An 18177-nucleotide genomic window follows, 5' to 3' on the forward strand; every position below is an offset into this window, starting at 1 on the left:
TCGTGACCCTCCTTGTGGCACTGTGCCCAGCACTGCAGAACATCACCACAGGGTCTCCTGTCTTTTAACAGCATATCCCCAAGACCTAGAGAGTATGTTCATTGAGGGATTTCTTAATGGGGGTTATGTGGGGTGGATTAGACAGACAAGTGATTATGAGAACAAGATGGTGATGACATTGACACTGGGAGACCACAGTTCAGGTGAGTTAGGCTGAGAGCACAGAGAAGTCACTTGCACAACCACACATGGTCTTTACCCGTCACAGTCAGCGTGGCTGAGGTCCTCTCCTGCCCACACACACACAAATACTCCCCAGCATCGGCCATGGCCAGGCCACGGATCTCCAGCTCACACATGGCCCCGTCCTGCCTCAGGCTGTATCTGCCGCCAGATTTGAGGATCTCAGAGCCCTTCCTCCACTCCACGGAGGCTGCCTTGCTCAGCTTACAATGTAGCATGGCCGTGGCCCCTTCTGTGGCTTCCTCATTCCTCAGGCACTCTGTGAACTTGGCAGGTAATGCTGTGAGGGTCACAGAGAGAAAGAGAGATCACACTCTGAGCACATACAAGAGACAGAAGAATATGGAGGGCACAAACAGAAGACATGACATCCAAATGGAAATGGGCCTGTGCTGGACATGCCGAGGACAGGCTGTGGATTTTTGGCTTTCTTGGTCTAGCCTGTGTAGCTGTCACAGAGCATACAGGTATGACAACAGGGACTAGAATATATCAGAGATAGGGTAAAATGAGGATATGCTGTTGGGAGCCCAGAGCCCAAAGGAAACAGAGCAGAGATGGTGGACACACCTGGTACAGCATGAAGATGCCCACCAGGAAACACAAATGCCAAAGGAACAAAGGTAAGAAAAAGCAATAGATTTGCAAATAGTGAAGGAGCAGATGCCCCTGGATGAACAAAGGACAAAAGAAATGAACAAGAATTTCATGACATCAACTGGCCAAGAAGACAGAAGAGCTGGCAGACTCTGGGGACCACCACTGAAGAGACTACAGACATCCACAGAGCTGCCCAATGGCTCGGGCACAAATGGAGACAGGAGGTGAAAATGCAGAGACACTGCACAGACATCAGCCATGGTCCAGGTAACCAAGGTCTTTACCCTTCACAGTCAGAGTTGCCGAGGTCCTCTTCTGCCCACACACACAGAAGTACTCCCCAGCATCTTCCATGTCCAGGTCACAGATTTCCAGCTCACACATGGCCCCATCCTGTTTCAGGCTGTATCTACCTCCAGATTTTAGAATCTCAGAGCCCTTCCTCCACTCCACGGGGGCTGCCTTGCTCAGCTCACAACACAAAATGGCCGTGGCTCCTTCTGTGGCCTCCTCAGCCTTCATAGCTTGGATGAACTGAGCAGGTAGGGCTGAGAAGGTCAGAAAGACACAGACACATCACACTCTCTGAGAATATGGAAAACACAAGATATGGAGGATACAAACAGAAGACAGGACATCCAAATGGACACGGGCCAGGTGCTAGACATGCTGAGCACAAGCTTTGGATTCTGGCTTTCCTGGTCCAGACTGTGTACATTTGACAGAGCAGCTGTGAACCATGATGGAACAGGAAGGAACTGCACACAGAGGAAGCATAAAGGTGGTAGGACACAAGCACAAAGGGAACAGAGAGCACAGAGATGATGTGCAGGAACCGGCCACAGTCCCACTGACCACTCTTGATCTTTACCCTTCACAGTCAGCGTGGCCGAGGTCCTCTCCTGCCCGCACACACACGAATACTCCCCAGCATCCGCCATAGCCAGGCCACGGATCTCCAGCTCACACACAGCCCCGTCCTGCCTCAGGCTGTATCTGCCCCCAGCTCTGAGGGTCTCAGGGCCCTTCCTCCACTCCACAGCGGCTGCCTTGCTCAGCTCACAATGTAGCGTGGCCATGGCCCCCTCCATGGCCTCCTTGGTCTTCAGAACTTGGATGAACCGGGCAGGCAAAGCTAGGAAGGGTCAAATGGATAGATGCCATCAGAGTCTCTGGAGGACACTGGGACAAGAGCTGAACTCACCCAGGAGGGGAAGCAGAAACACAAATATTGGAGGCACCTGGGGAAAGTGCAGACCAGTGTTTGACATTGTGATCTTCCCTCACCACTTGTAGTGGTGCACAGTGGCTACATCACAGGCTGCTCCTATTCTCAGAAGTCACCTTGTCCTTCACCGTGATCTTTCATTACCAACTTGGCACCTATCTCTTCTGAACTTCGAGTTCCACTCCAAGTTGCTAATGAGATCTCAACCCATAGACTGAATGATGTGATGGACACATGACTGGAAGACCCAATGGACACTGCCACAACACCTCATCCCACCAGCCCTCACTGTCTTCCCTCATAGATAGGATTTCCACCTTGTAGTGGGCACCCACCCACCACTGCTTCAGCCCGTATTGACCTGGGCTCACCTGCACCACATCTCAGCCCTAACTTGGCTCTGCCCCTCCATGTCACCCATTCCTACATTCCCACCCCAGTCCTATTTGCTTCCATCCATCATGGCGTCCACTCTCCAAGCTTATATCAGTTGGACCATGTTGGATCATGGACTCCAACATGCTGTCCCGGTGACTCTCCCAGCCCTCCATTGGCTGCCCTCCACTCTTCCTTCCAGACTCCAGGGAGATGTAGGCTTCAAAAGGGATGCTGTCAGGGGCCCCTGTGAACCCCTTTTGGCCATACAGGACTCAGGGTGACATCAGCAGTCTGAGTAGACGCAGCCTGGTGATCAGTGAGAATGTGCACTCCCTGTAGGTCCTGGGCAGGCAACGGCTAGCCAGGTATCTCTTTCTGGTGACTGCCTCCAATGTGACCCTCCTTGCGGCCGTGCCCAGCACTGCAGATCATCACCACAAGGTCTCCTGTCTTTTATTAGTGTATCCCCAAGACCTAGAGAGTGTGTTCATTGAGGGATTTCTCAATGGGGGTTATGTGGGGTGGATTAGACAGACAAGTGACTATGAGAATAAGATGGTGATGACACTGACACTGGGAGAGCACAGTCCCGGTGGCTCAGGCTGAGAGCACACAGAAGTCACTTGCACAACCACACATGGTCTTTACCCGTCACAGTCAGCATGGCCGAGGTCCTCTCCTGCCCACACACACACGAATACTCCCCAGCATCCGCCACGGCCAGGCCATGGATCTCCAGCTCACACACAGCCCCATCCTGCCTCAGGCTGTATCTGCCACCAGATTTGAGGATCTCAGAGCCCTTGCTCCACTCCACGGAGGCCGCCTTGCTCAGCTTACAATGTAGGGTGGCCGTGGCCCCTTCTGTGGCCTCCTCATTCCTCAGGAACTCTGTGAACTTGGCAGGCAGGGCTGTGAGGATCAGAAAGACAGACACATCACACTCTCTGACCACATGCAAGAGACAGAACATGGAGGGCACGAATGGAAGACACAACATCCAAATAGAAATGGACCACATGCTGGATGTACCAAGGACAAGCTGTGGATTCTGGATTTCTTGGTCCAGCCTGTGTACATCTCACAGAGCATCCAGATGCCACATCAGGGACTAGAAGACATTAGAGACAGGGCAAAATTGGGACATGGTGGGAGCCCAGAGCACAAAGGAAACAGAGCAGACAGATGGTCAACACACCTGGTACAACTTGAAGACACCCACCAGGAAACATAAATGCCAAAGGAACAAAGGGAAGTACAAGCAATGGATATGCAAATAGTGAAGGAGCAGATGCCCCTGGATGTATAAGGGACAAAAGAGATGAACATGGATATTGTGACATCAACTGGCCAAGAAAACAGAAGAGCTGGCAGGCTCTGGGGAACCCCCACTGGAGATACCACAGACACCCATGGAGTTGCCCAATGGCTCGGACACAAACAGAGACAGGAGGTCAAGGTGTAGAGACACTGTGCAGACAATAGCCAGGGTCCAGGTAGCAACACAGGGATTTTACCCTTCACGGTCAGTGTTGCTGAGGTCCTCTTCTGCCCACACACACATAAGTACTCTCCAGCATCTGCCACGGCCAGGCCATGGATCTCCAGCGTGCACACAGCCCCATCCTGCTTCAGGCTGTATCTGTCCCCAGATTTGAGGGGATGGGAGCCCTTCCTCCACTCCACGGGGGCCTCCTTGCTCAGCTCACACTGCAGTGTGGCCATGGTCCCTTCTGTGGCCTCTTTGGCCTTCAGTTCTTGGATGAAGTGGGCAGGCAAAGCTAGGAAGGGCCAGGGAAAGAGAAGCCATCAGAGTCTCTGGAGGATATGGGGATAAGACCTGAACACATCCAGGAGAGGAAAAAGAAGCAGAAATGGTTGGAGGCATGTGGGAAGAGAGCAAACCAAATCGTGTTTCCAAGTATGGTCTTCTTGCACTTAGCTTGCTACACACCACAGAGTAGCTAGAATCCTTGGCTCCAACCCTGTCCTCTTCTCTTCTCAGAGAGCACCTTGCCATCACCCATGCCCTTTCATTACCAGCTTGGCACTTTTCTCTTCTGCACTTAGGCCACCATGCATGGTCTCTTCCAAGCTCTTAACCCATGTTCTAATAACGTGGTGAACATTTTTATCAGGAGACCCAACATCACCACCAGTGCATCACATCCCACCTGCCACCAGTCTTTGCTCATCCATGTGCTTTCCATCCCAGGGTGGCACCATTCCTCCACATCTGAGCCCATATCCACCTCCTAAGCTCCCCAGCACCACATCCCACCCCTCATGGAGCTCTGCCTCCTCCACTTCACACATTCGTACCCTGTCCCTAATACTTTCCTCCATCACAGCTGCCCCACTGTAGGCTCACATCCTATGGACCCCAATGGTCTCCAGTGTGGTCTCCCATCAGCTCTCCCAGCCTCTATCTGTCCTCAACTCCTCCCTCCAGACTCCAGGCAGGTGCAGCTTCAGAAATGAATGTTGTCCGACGCCCACCTGTGAAACCCTGTGGCTGTGCGGGACTCTTGGGGTGTCGTCAGCACTCTGGACAGAGGCAGAGCACATGGTCAACCTGGCCTGCCTCTTCCTGCCATATTGGATACCAGACCTCAATTCTGGAACCCTCCCCATTGCTCCAGTGGTCATGCTTTGTGCTCACTGGGCTCCAGGGCTGGGGAAATGGATGCATGACAGGCAAGTCCTGGCCAGATGCTTCCCTCATGGACCCTCTCATTACCCCATCCTCAGCACTGCAGACAACAGCCACGAGGTCCGCTGACTTACCAGTGTATCCCCCATTGCGGGACACTGTTATCGAGTTCTGACTTGGCGGGCCTGGGCCAGGGGAACTGATCAGCCCCTAGGAAAGGTAGTGGGGCACGGGTGGTTGCGCCCTCCACGGCCCCCCGGGCCTGAGAAAGTGGAGCCGAATGCAGGCCCCATTTCCTCACCCCAAAGTAAAAACCATTGGGGAGGGCTTGCCGGAGAAAACCGCCCCCTTTACCTTGCCCACCCACTCCCCGTTACCGGAGCAACTCCCGCCCCCTTTTCAATCAACCTCCGCGCCCTCTCAGAACCAGTCCAAGCCTTTAACCCTTATAGCTACCCCGCCCTCTAAACCGCCCAATATAAGCTTGTACTCTCCCCTAATAAACTCTCTCTCTTGGTTTTCATCATCCTAAAAGAAACGTGTCCCGCCTGTTCCTTTCTCGCCGCCCTCCATACTTGCACGCCTCCCGCCGGGGACCTGGCCAAGTCCCCCGCCTCGCCCTCGCCTCCGGGAAAGAGCCCCCGCCGCCGGTACCCTCGGAGCAATCCTGAGAGCCTAGGATTTAGCAACCGGCCGCCACCCTCCCCCAGACGAATCAACTGCGACCGCAACTGGCGCCCAACGTGGGGCCCCTGGAATTAAAGGTCCTCTCCACGCAGCGGTCCAGTGGAACCGCCCGCTCGCCCGGACGCCTCTCCAGCTCCCCTTCTCCTCGCCTGCAAAGTAAGGGCCGCCTCTCCCTCGCCGCCCCGCGGAGCCGCCTCTCCCTCGCCGCTCCACGTCTGGGGCCGCCTCTCCCACGCCGCTCCGCGCCCGGGCCGCTCTTCCTTTCCCGCGTTAACCTAACTCTTACCCCCGACTACCTTTCGTCTTCTCTTCCTATATCCCCCACATTCCTCCTAACACTCTTCCTCCAGTAGCTTTCCCTCTTCCCCTCCATTACTTTGCTGTGGTCCTCTGTGTCTTTGTTTCTTTGTTTCGCGCGGTGTGCCTCTTTGCAACCGCCCCCCCCCCCCCAAACTGCTCTCGCTACTAGAGGCTCCTGCCTTCCATTCTCACCATCTCCTTCGGCCTCGCTGCCACGGTTTACCTCATTTTCTTTACTCAATAATCAACTCCCCTTCTTTTGTCTTTCTTTGTTTAACTATTTAAAATATATAGTGTGACATAAATAAAAATTAAACTTTTGCTTATTCATTCAAGCTACTATTACTATACATACTATCTTATAAAGTAGCTTTGGATTAAAAACCAGCTAAAATATTGTGAAATAAGATATGTTTCATTGGTGGGGAAGTGAATATGAAAATGATACAGTTCAATATCTTAGTTTAATGGCTAAGAAGAAATACAGTTTATCAATGGTATATTAATTTTTTCTTACACTAATTTTATCCCTTCAAATTAAATTAGTAACCCATTTATAGTTATGGAAAAAGTACCCTTGGTACTTGACTAACTAGCTTTTCCTAACTGATTTGGATTAAAAACAAAAACTGCTACATCAGAAACATGTTGACATAATCAAAGGAAACAGCTGTTTACAAAAAAGAAGTCATTATAAATAAGTGAATGGAATTCAAATGTAAAGCTATCTTTTGTTTCTCACAGCTAATATCATTCTATCAATATTCGGACTTAACGGAAAATAAAACTCAAACCTCAGTATATCTGTTAAGATCCAATAATAGTTATGTCCACATCAGGAAAGAATAAATAGCAAATTTACAAGTCAGGGTTTTGTTTCTAACTCTACTGTGACAAAAAAAAAAAAAAATCATTCTTTAGCATAAAAAGGCTCCCTGCTGTCTTTATTATAAATATAAACACAGGAAAGGTTATTTGAGCTGGAGTCCCTACTATGAATTAATTGTAAAGATGTTTGAAATCAACATATATTCACTTACTGATAGGTATTGCCTAACCAAAAGCTGGCAATCTTTAATTACACAAAAAAAATGCTTATTTCTGACATGTATAAACAGAATTTTAATGGACAGGTTTTATAATTTTCCTTCTTCACTCACACATTGGCCAACATTGGCCAGCAATAGATCTCTGCAGTAGCATAAGAACTATTCAAATAATGATAACATGCATATATCCAAGTAACCTGTTCTAAATTCCAAAGCAAAGCAAAAAAAAAAAAAAAAAAAACAAACAAACATTAGAAAGACTGTCTACTTATCTCTCTCATTAATCTTCTATTAATGTGCCTGCTCTCAAATCTCAAAAAAATATTTTCATAATTACCAAAATTAACAAAATAATTAGATGATCTGTAGATTTTAAAAAATGACTGATACCATCAATCATACTGCAATTCCCCCTATGAGCACTACTGTGCATACTGGGGGTGTGAAACATTAGCCACTAATTGGAAGCCTCCTGTTCCTAATCATTACCTTACCTTAAAGTGGGCCCCTACAGGGTGCAAACTCCCTACAGTTAACTGGCTCGGCCAAGAAAGCGAGGGATCCTGCACACATCTTAATCTTACAGTGCAGCTCCCCACTGATCCCTCCTGGTTACTCGGTCAAACTTGGGGCTTCAGAATCTATGAGAAAGGAGCCGACCGAGGATCACTTATTCTCATAAAAAAAGAGGCTGCAAACCAACCAGGCCAAAATACTGCATTAAAAACACCCTCTGGCATAGGTCCCAACCAAGTCCTTAACCCCCTTTTTCCACAGCCTTCCAGCCGCACCTCAAGTACAAGCAGCGCATCCGGAAACCGCACCTCAGCTACAAACAGCGCATCGCCAACCCCACCACCCCAACCTTTTCTGCCCCCCTCTCGTTACTCCTCTCCCCTCCTCGGCCTTATCCAAGCGGCCTTCACCTCAGTGAATTCCTCCAACCCCAATCTTACCTCCTCCTGTTGGCTTTGCCTCTCCACCTCCTCCTCCCTGTATGAGCCAGTCGCCTCCAACCTCTCCTTTTCAGAAAACACAGAGGACAGCCCCTCGAAATGTATTTGGAATACCTCTGCCGTCCCCCTAACCTTTCATTCAGTCTCCTTTACAGGAAAGTGCATCCGCCCTCGCTCCAGTAACTCTCCCAGCCTCACTGCCTGTGCCAGCTACTCATCTCCCAGCAGCTCTGCCAAATTTCTCATTCCTCATAACTCCTCTCAATGGCTCTGCTCCTCTACAGGACTTACCCCTTGCCTTAATGTGCAAACCCTCAATATAACTAATGAAACCTGCCTCCTAATTGTCCTTATCCCTAGGGTCCTATACCACAGCGAGGAAGACTTCTTCCTCCGCCTGGAAAGAACTGCAGCCCCTGCTCCTCTGCAAAAGCGAGAGCCCATCACCGCCCTCACAATTGCCTCCCTCCTAGGTCTTGCAGGCGCTGGCACCGGAATCGCTGCATTAGCCAGTCAAGGCTCCACCCTAACTCACCTCCGGGCGGCTGTTGACGAGGACATTCGTCACCTACAAAACGCTATTTCCCATCTTAAAAATTCTGTCAATTCCCTCTCTGAGGTCGTGCTCCAAAACCGCCGAGGTCTCGACCTTCTCCTCCTCAAAGAAGGAGGCCTCTGCGCCGCCCTAGGAGAAGAGTGCTGTGTATATGCCAATTCCACAGGTCTCGCCGAGGACAGCCTAAAAAAGGTCCGAGAGGGACTAGAACAACGCAAAAAAGACCGTGAAGCCACCAGCTATTGGTCCCACATCTTTTCCCCCCTCCTCCCTTACCTCCTCCCTCTCCTCGGCCCCCTACTAATGATTATTCTAGCTCTCACCTTAGGACCCTGCATTATCCGCAGAATTGTCCAGCTTGTAAGGAAACAAACGGATGCTATTTTTTCCTCGTTCGTGCAAGTCCAGTACCAGCGACTCGCCACCTCTGACGCTCCCTACTCCGAGATGACAACCAACCCTCCGCGACCTCACCGCCACCGGTCAACCCGCCGACCGCGAGGCCCTTCTCGATCGCCTGAACATCGCGCCAACCTCGAGCTCCAGCCTCTCTAACTACCATCTACCCCTATCCCTTCCCCCACCTCCCCTTTCCCTCATCCCTTGGCGGATCTCTCCGGTAAGCTTCTTCCTCTAATTAGAAAAGAAGGGGGAAATGCGGGACACTGTTATCGAGTTCTGACTTGGCGGGCCTGGGCCGGGGGAACTGATCAGCCCCTAGGAAAGTTAGTGGGGCACGGGTGGTTGCGCCCTCCACGGCCCCCCGGGCCTGAGAAAGTGGAGCCGAATGCAGGCCCCATTTCCTCACCCCAAAGTAAAAACCATTGGGGAGGGCTTGCCGGAGAAAACCGCCCCCTTTACCTTGCCCACCCACTCCCCGTTACCGGAGCAACTCCCGCCCCCTTTTCAATCAACCTCCGCGCCCTCTCAGAACCAATCCAAGCCTTTAACCCTTATAGCTACCCCGCCCTCTAAACCGCCCAATATAAGCTTGTACTCTCCCCTAATAAACTCTCTCTCTTGGTTTTCATCATCCTAAAAGAAACGTGTCCCGCCTGTTCCTTTCTCGCCGCCCTCCATACTTGCACGCCTCCCGCCGGGGACCTGGCCAAGTCCCCCGCCTCGCCCTCGCCTCCGGGAAAGAGCCCCCGCCGGCGGTACCCTCGGAGCAATCCTGGGAGCCTAGGATTTAGCAACCGGCCGCCACCCTCCCCCAGACGAATCAACTGCGACCGCACCCCATGCCTGCAGAGCATGTTCTTTGAGTGCATTCTCAAGTGGGTGGTTGTGGGATGGGTTAGACAGATGAGTGGTCATGAGAAGGAGATGGCAGTAACAGAGAAGTCACTTGCACGGCCACTTGCCAAGTCTATACCCATCACACTCAGCATGACCAGGGTCCTCTCCTGCTCACATACACACACATACTTCCCAACATGTGCCACATCCAGGGCACAGATCCCCAGCTCGCACACAGCTCCATCTTGTCTCAGGCTGTATCTGCCCCCAGATTTGAGGGGATGGGAGCCCTTCCTCCACTCCACAGGGTGCACTTTGCTCAGCTCACACCACAGCATGGCTGTGACCCCTTCTGTGGTCTCCTTATTCCTCATCCTGTGAACTTGGTGGGCAGGACTTTGAAGGTCAGAGAGACACAGACACAGCACATGCTCTCAGTACATGCCAGAGACAGGACATGGAGGACACAAAAGAAAGACATGAGTTCCATATAGACACATGCCATGTGCTAAACATGCTGAGCATGGGCTGTGGATTCTGGCTTTCTCAGTCCAGCCTGTGTGTGTGTCACAGAGCACCCAGGACCCATGCTGGGGACTAGAAGGTATTAGAGGCAGCGTGAAGTTCAGAATTGGTGGGAGCCCAGAGCACACAGACAGCACAGAGATGGACACACTTCATACAGCACATGGATGCCCACCATGAAACACACAAATGCCAAAGGAACAAAAGGAAGAACAAGCAATGGACGTGTGACTGGTGAGGGAGCAGATGTCCCCAGACGAACGGAAGACAGAGAGATGAGAGCTGATTCCATAACATCAACAGGCCAAAGGAGTGGGCAAACCCTGGGGACCCCCACTGGAGAGAACACAGACATCCACGGAGAATCCCAGTGGCTCAAACTCAAAGGGTAACAGGAGGTGAAAATGTGGGGACACTGCACACACGAGCCAGGATCCAGCTGACCACGTTCTTTACCTGTCACGCTTAGCGTGGCCGAGGTCCTCTCCTGCCCACACACACACGAGTACTCCCCAGCATCTGCCAAAGCCAGGCCACGGATCTCCAGCTCACACACGGCCCCGTGTTGCCTCAGGCTGTATCTGTCCCCAGATTTGAGGGAATGGGGGCCCTTCCTCCACTCCACAGGGGCCGCCTTGCTCAGCTCACACTGCAGCATGGCCGTGGCCCCTTCTGTGGCCTCCTCAGGTCTCAAATCTTGTATAAATCTTGCAGGCAGAGCTGAGAGGGTCAAATGGAAATAGAGAGCATCAGGCTCTGTGGAGCACATTAGGGACAGGGCACGGATACCACGGTGAAACACACACTACAGAGGGGGAACACAGGATAAAAGTGCAGACTGATGGACATGCAGCAGGGGAAGCAGCGAACTGAAAGGAGCCAATATTGGCTGGGTCAAGCCCAGGCTGGTGAGAAGACAGAGGACAGGACGTCACGACAAGACAGAGGAGGCACCAGGAAACGGCCACAGGGTACGAGGACAGATGGCTGGGGCAGAGGAGGTGACTACAGGGGATCTTCTGCATCATCTGTAGCCAGCCCATGGGACACTCGTGGCCCCTTCCTGCTTCTTGCTCTGACACCAGATTTAGGGCCTTCTTCCACTGCACGTGGGCCACCATGCTCAGCTCCTGCTGAAATGTGGCCTCCATATTTCACAGCTGGTCCATGATTTTGATGGATGCAGCTGGGGGAAGCAGATGTGCACAAAGGCTGCTAAAACGCCCATGCCCGGTGACACTGGCTCCAACTTCTCATCCTGCTTGTACTGCTCATGTGGTCCAAAGCCAGGACCCATCATGACGGGCCCCAAATCAGGATGACAGCAGGAGGGAGGTGGGAACTGCCCCTCTTCCCTGGAATGTCAGTGGAGGGTGGGAGGCCCTGGTCCCTGGCCCAAATCTGCCTGGTCAGCAGCAGCTCCCCGGTGCAGGGGTTGCATGGATGAATAAACAAGTAAACGAAGAATTGAGCAAACAATCCAACTGGGCAGTGTGGGGAACCGTGGAACCTTACAGATGGGAAGCCAGCGCTGAAGCCAGTCCAGCCTGCACAGCACAGAGATGGAAGAGGAGCTGGCCTGTCCACCCACGCAGAGCCAGCCTCCCCGAACACCAGCAGATAACTTGGAGCCCTGGAGACCCCAGTCCCTTCCCCTCTGTGCTCTCCAGAGAAGGCTCATGGCATCATTGGGAGTTAACAGTCGAGTTGTAACCTTCCAGAAAGTGCCAGAATCCCAGCACAGCATCCTCTACCAGGGGTGTCTGAGTTGTGTGGGTGACCCCTACAGGGTCAGTGCATCGCCACATGACACGGGGAGCACCCCACTTCTGGAAGCTCCTTCTTGGCCACCATGCCTGGTCTCTGCAGCCCTCGACCACCCCTTCCAGGTGTGACGATGGGCGTGGCTGCCTCCCCACACCTCTTTCAGAGCCCAGCCAAGCGGCAGGCCTCTGGGCATCTGTGGTCCCCTGCGTGGCCAATTGAAGAAGTCCCAGCACCTCCGTCCTCCAGAGACCTGGAGACAGACGGCCTTGCAGTGCCCAGCCCGGCCTCCGGAATCCTCTCCTGCACTGCTCTGAGGTGTGTCGTTGTCAGGAGACTGGAGGCAGGGTCAGGTACTGGCGCAGAGCCCAGAGTCCCGGGCTGGGCCCCTTGGTGCTGGTGGTGGTGGTGGTGGGGTGTCCCTTGCTCAGAAGGAAGGCAGGCTGGGTCTGCTTTCTGAGATACCTCACACCCTTCCAGGCTCCATCCTGCCTGCTTCACCTGCCAGCCAGGCCTGGGCAAGGGTCCGGCTCCATGGGAATGCAAGACTAGACTTCAAGGGCCAGCTCCTTCTGGGGAGAAAACTAGGGCACCCCAGAGCCTGCAGTTTCTCCTCTAAGTCAGAGATCATGAGCTCCTGAGCTGAGACATGGGGCCCAGGGCCTTCCCTTCCTAGAGACCCAGCTCTGGTCACGGTCCGCTCCTGCCCACACACATGCAAGTGCTCCCCGGCGTCCACCATGGCCAGGTCATGGATCTCCAGCTCACACATGGCCCCATCTTGCCTCAGGCTGTATCTGTCCCCAACTCTAAGGGTCTCAGCGTCCTTCCTTCCACTCCACGGGGGTGCCTTGCTCAGCTCACACTGCAGCATGGCTGTGGCCCTTCTGTGGCCTCCTCAGACCTCAGTCCTTTAGTGATGTGGGTGGTCACACTTGGGGAGGGTCAGACAGACTCACAGATCTCTGCTGCTCACAGGCCAGGAGAGGGGGACGCACACACACAAGAGGCATGGTCAGGGGGAGACAGGACCACAGAGGGTGGCAGGTGACGTTCCTTTCCTCAGTGCACTCACTCCCTAGACCTCAGACCCTGGGAGACACCCAGGTGACCTCACTGGCCATAAGCATGGATTGAATGTGTGCAAGACCTCTACCTGCCCCCTCCAATTGGGGGGCCTCCTCTTCCCTCCCCCTGCCGGGCCAACCCCAGCTCCCACTGCACAGTCCGGAGCTCTCTCCTGCCTGCACCCCCAGCTCTCACACTCCAGCTGAACCCAGCTCTAGCACCCTCGGCTCACCCCTTCTCCAGGCCTGGTCACAGGGGAGGGTGCCTGCAAAGGCAGGTTCACCGGACAGAGCCCTCTCCAACCCTGGTGGCCCACATCTCTGTCCACCTCTGGGCCCATGCACCGCTCCTCCCTCCTCCCACTTGTCTGGACTGCCACCCCTGGGTGCCCACCGGGGCTGCATCCGTGGCTCGCAGCCTCACCCTCTCCCTCCCCACTGCTCCAGGTCTCCCCTCTCCCCGTCTCACCCCAGCAGCTTGTCTGCTCTCTCCAGGTGTGCCATGCTCTCTGTGCACGTACCCAGGCTGATCCTCCCCTGGAAAACCCCCTTCTGCCTTCCAACCTCTCCTTTCTTTGTCCCCCTTTTTGGGCTTGCCACCTACAGGAGGCCACAGCAGGGCTGATGTGCTCTGCTTTTGTACTTATCTCACTACTCTCTGCCTCCTCTACCCCAGGCCGCGGCTTTCATGGGGGTGGGGAGGGGCTTCTCTCCTTCTCTGCTGTTTCCCAATGACAGAAGGGTCACACCCAGCAGGTGCTGAGACACGAGTGCTGGAGGAAGCAATGGGAGTCCCACAGACACAGCAGGGAAGGCTGCAGCACAGACAGGCACTGCCACGGTCCAGGTGGGCACACATGGTCTTTACCCCTCACACTCAGCGTGGCCGAGGTCCTCTCCTGCCCACACACGCACAAGTACTCCCCAGCGTCCACCATGGCCAGGCCACGGATCTCCAGCTCACACACAGCCCCGTCCTGCTTCAGGCTGTATCTGTCTCCAGATTTGAGGATCTCAGAGCCCTTCCTCCACTGCACGGGGGCTGCCTTGTTCAGCTCACACCGCAGCGTGGCCGTGGCCCCTTCCATGGCCTCTTTGTTTCTCAGTCTTCCTATGAACTGGGCATCAAGAGCTGGGGAAACCAAATGGACAGAGAGAACATCAGAATGTCTGGAGAATTTCTGGGGGACAGAGCATGATGGGACAGAGAATAAGACCCCAAATCCAATGGGACAGGGAGCAGGCAGCATGATGGGTGGGAAGTTGGCTATAATTCTGGTTCTTCTTGGGTTAGCCTATAGGAATAGCCCACATGGATGAAAGGGGATTGCAGGGTTATGGGAGAAGGTGTCACAGAGACAGGGAGGGATGGCAGTGTGTGTGCAGACAGATGGCATAAAATTAATACTTGGACATCAGAACACTGCTCTTTTGGGCCACATGTGGTCTTTACCCCTCACGCTCAGTGTGGCCGAGGTCCTCTCCTGCCCGCACACGCACAAGTACTCCCCAGCGTCCACCATGGCCAGGCCACGGATCTCCAGCTCACACACAGCCCCGTCCTGCTTCAGGCTGTATCTGCCCCCTGATTTGAGGGTCTCGGAGCCCTTCCTCCACTCCACGGGGGCCTCCCTGCTCAGCTCACATCGCAGCGTGGCCGTGTCCCCTTCCGTGGCCTCTTTGCTTCTCAGTTTCCCTATAAACTTTGCCCCTGAAGCTGAAAAAGAGAAATGTCCAATGTCCACTGTGTACATCATGCTGTAGTGGAAAGAGACTGCACAGACACAGGGGGCAGGGAGCCTCACCCGTCACGGTGAGCTTGGCCACTGTCTTCTGGTCCCCAAAGGAGCACGAGTACTGCCCACTGTCGCTCGGCTGCAGGTCCCGCACCACCAGCTCCAGCACGGCCCCGTCCTGCCGCACGCCGTACTTGCTGCTCGTCCTCAGGACCGTGTCTCCACAGCGCCACTCCACGGGTGCAGCCACGGAGGACAGCACGCAGCGCAGCGTCGTGGCGCCCCCCTCGAGCACCTCCACGTCCTTCAGGCCCTCCCGGAAATGCACCGGCCGGGCTGTGGTCAGAGGACAGGGCTCAGCTCAGGCCCTCACAACCCCAACACCCTGCCCAGCCCCAGGCTCTGGGGCAGCCACCAGCAGGTGCAGGGCAGTCCCATGTTAGCCCTTCTACATGATGGTGACCCTGCGATCTGTGGCTGGCTATCACAGGAGGGGCAAATGTGGGGTCTGGAGGTGGGTGAGAGGGAATGTGAGCCAGCTGGCAGGAGACCCAGTGAAGGATGGGGATGAGCCAGAGAAAGGAAGAAGAAGGGGGGCAGGAAAGGCAGGAGAGGACACAGAGATCACAGAAAACCAGACAAGCTGGAATAACAAAGAGACTGACAGGTACACGCAGGGACATAGGACCAAGAGATGGTGAGGCAGATGCCAGCAAGAGAGAAGCAAGACCCAGAGACAATGAGGGAGCGAAGCGAGACAGAGATGGAAGCAGGGGAGAAAGAAGCAGATGGAGATGGAGACAGAGAAGGAGATGGAGACAGAGAAGGAGACGGAGACAGATGGAGATGGAGACAGAGAAGAAGATGGAGACAGAGAAGGAGATGGAGACAGAAGGAGATGGAGACAGATGGAGAGAGATGGAGATGGATAGAGACAGATGGAGACAGAGAAGGAGATGGAGACAGATGGAGATGGAGACAGAGAAGGAGATGGAGACAGATGGAGATGGATAGAGACAGATGGAAACAGATGGAGATGGAGACAGAAGGAGATGGATAGAGACAGACAGAGACAGATGGAGATGGAGACAGACGGAGATGGATAGAGGCAGATGGAGACAGAGAAGGAGATGGAGACAGATGGAGATGGAGACAGAGAAGGAGATGGAGACAGATGGAGATGGATAGAGACAGATGGAGACAGATGGAGATGGAGACAGAGAAGGAGATGGAGACAGATGGAGATGGATAGAGACAGATGGAGACAGATGGAGATGGAGACAGATGGAGATGGATAGAGACAGACGGAGACAGATGGAGATGGAGACAGACAAGGAGATGGAGACAGATGGAGATGGAGACAGGTAGAGATGGAGACAGATGGAGACAGAGACAGAGATGGGGACAGATGGAGATGGACACAGATGGAGACAGAGACAGGCACAGAGATGGAGACAGACGCAGAGGGAGACAAATGGAGATGGAGATAGTTGGAGATGGAGACAGACAGAGACAGATGCAGATGAAATGGAGGAAAGCTGCAGATTCCCTCCCCATCCTCACCCCCACCCCCCACCACTCTGCCCGACACACATGGGTGGTAAAGATACACAGAGAAGGCACTGAACAGGGTGCTGGGGTCCTCCCTGCCTTGGATTCATCACAGACCTCCCCCTCCCAAGCCCATACTTGCCCCAGGCATTACTGAGAGTCACTGCCGGTCCCAAGGACTCACCATGGACCCTGACGATGGAGCTGCTGCAGGTGCCCCCAGCCTCACACTTGTAGCGCCCGCCGTCCTGCACAGTGGCACTGGTGATGACCAGCTGGGCCTCACGGCCCTCATAACTCAGCCGGCACCGGGCTGATGGCCGGAGGGCTTTCCCATCCTTCGTCCAGTGCACAGGGCTGGCTGGTGTGGTGGTCTCACACACGAGGGTCAGGTCCTCCCCCTCGACGACTGTGACATCCACAAGCTCCCGGGAGAAGACAGTCGGCGTCTCTGGGACACCAAGAGAGAGAAGCAAGATGCATGGGTTTTGTGGCTGCCCTGCTGGCTGCTCAGAGGTGCCCATAGGTAGAAGCCCCAGAATTCATGGTAGATCAGCCAATGCTCCAAGTCAAGGCATGGTCGCAGGGAGTGATGTTGAGGGGATAGGGTGGGCTATGTGTGATTCTCCAACCCAAAGGGCCCACAGCATATCACATATAACCAATTTATCCCAAAAGAGCCAAACCCAGCCTCCCAAGCCCAACTCCCAGGGTTCAGAGCCTCAACCACACAGGCAGATAGCCATGCCTTCTCCATGAGCCCCAGGACAGCACTCCCCATGAGGCTGAGCTGCAGTTCTAGCAAGAACTGGCAGAGCCATTTTCCTCAGAGCCCCTGGAAAGTTAAAGGGTTGCAGTAATTGGGTGAGGGCTGAATCAAGAATGTGCAAGTCAATGCACCTCCATAACATGGAGTATGGCCTGCAGGTTTTCATGGCCCCAAACTCAGTGCCATGCACACATCCTTACTCTACAGACATGCAACCCACCTGTGACCTGCAGTGCTGCCGAAGCCCGCTGGTCTCCTGCCTCAAAGTGAATGGTGCCCGAGTCCTTAGGCTCAAGCTGCCGCAGGGTCAGCACGTGGTAGCCCCCAGGATGGACCTTGATCTCATTGAGCTCATTGGCACTCAGGGGGGCCTTATCCAAGAACCAATAGACAGGCCCATATTCAGGAGGGGAGACACGGCAACAAAAGGTGGCTGAAGAGCCCTCTGGCACAGTCACGTCCTCCAGGTCCTCAATAATGAGCACTCTCTGACCTGCAAGGACACGCGTGGGCTAGTCGGGGGCACCAGCCCGTCTCGGTGCAGACTCAGCCAGCTGCCGAAGGAAATACGGTGCCACCCAAGACCAAGGCCGGGTATCACAGCCAGGAGATAGAGCAGTTTTGCTTAACAAGCTCACGTTGATGCAACCCAGGAAACAGTTACTGGGTCAGAGCTGAGTTGTTCAAAATTTTTTTAAGTCAGCCTATGAGCCCCAAATCTACCTCCACCAACCTGTCTGGTCTTTCTTCAAAACATGCCGGGTAACTCCCACATCCTGCTGATACCTTGGGCTAGTGAGCTACCCTGTAAGCTAGCTGAGCTTACCAAGAGTGGGTTGTTTGCTCCCAAACCTGTTTACCCCAGTTGTGCTTGTT

At 53.9% G+C, this 18177-nt stretch overlaps 1 protein-coding gene across 1 annotated transcript in view; it reads right to left on the reverse strand.

Moving 5' to 3' along the window:
• OBSCN (obscurin, cytoskeletal calmodulin and titin-interacting RhoGEF) overlaps positions 1-18177 on the reverse strand; it is a 229973-nt gene that overhangs the window by 77144 nt on the left and 134652 nt on the right. Inside the window, 7 exon segments of the mRNA XM_037823238.1 lie at positions 260-523; positions 1715-1978; positions 14114-14377; positions 14699-14962; positions 15051-15317; positions 16717-16983; positions 17522-17794. Of these exon segments, the coding sequence (XP_037679166.1) occupies positions 260-523; positions 1715-1978; positions 14114-14377; positions 14699-14962; positions 15051-15317; positions 16717-16983; positions 17522-17794 (1863 nt within the window).

The sequence above is a fragment of the Choloepus didactylus genome (genome assembly GCF_015220235.1).
Source record: "Choloepus didactylus isolate mChoDid1 chromosome 11 unlocalized genomic scaffold, mChoDid1.pri SUPER_11_unloc2, whole genome shotgun sequence".
Taxonomy (NCBI): Eukaryota; Metazoa; Chordata; class Mammalia; order Pilosa; family Megalonychidae; genus Choloepus; species Choloepus didactylus.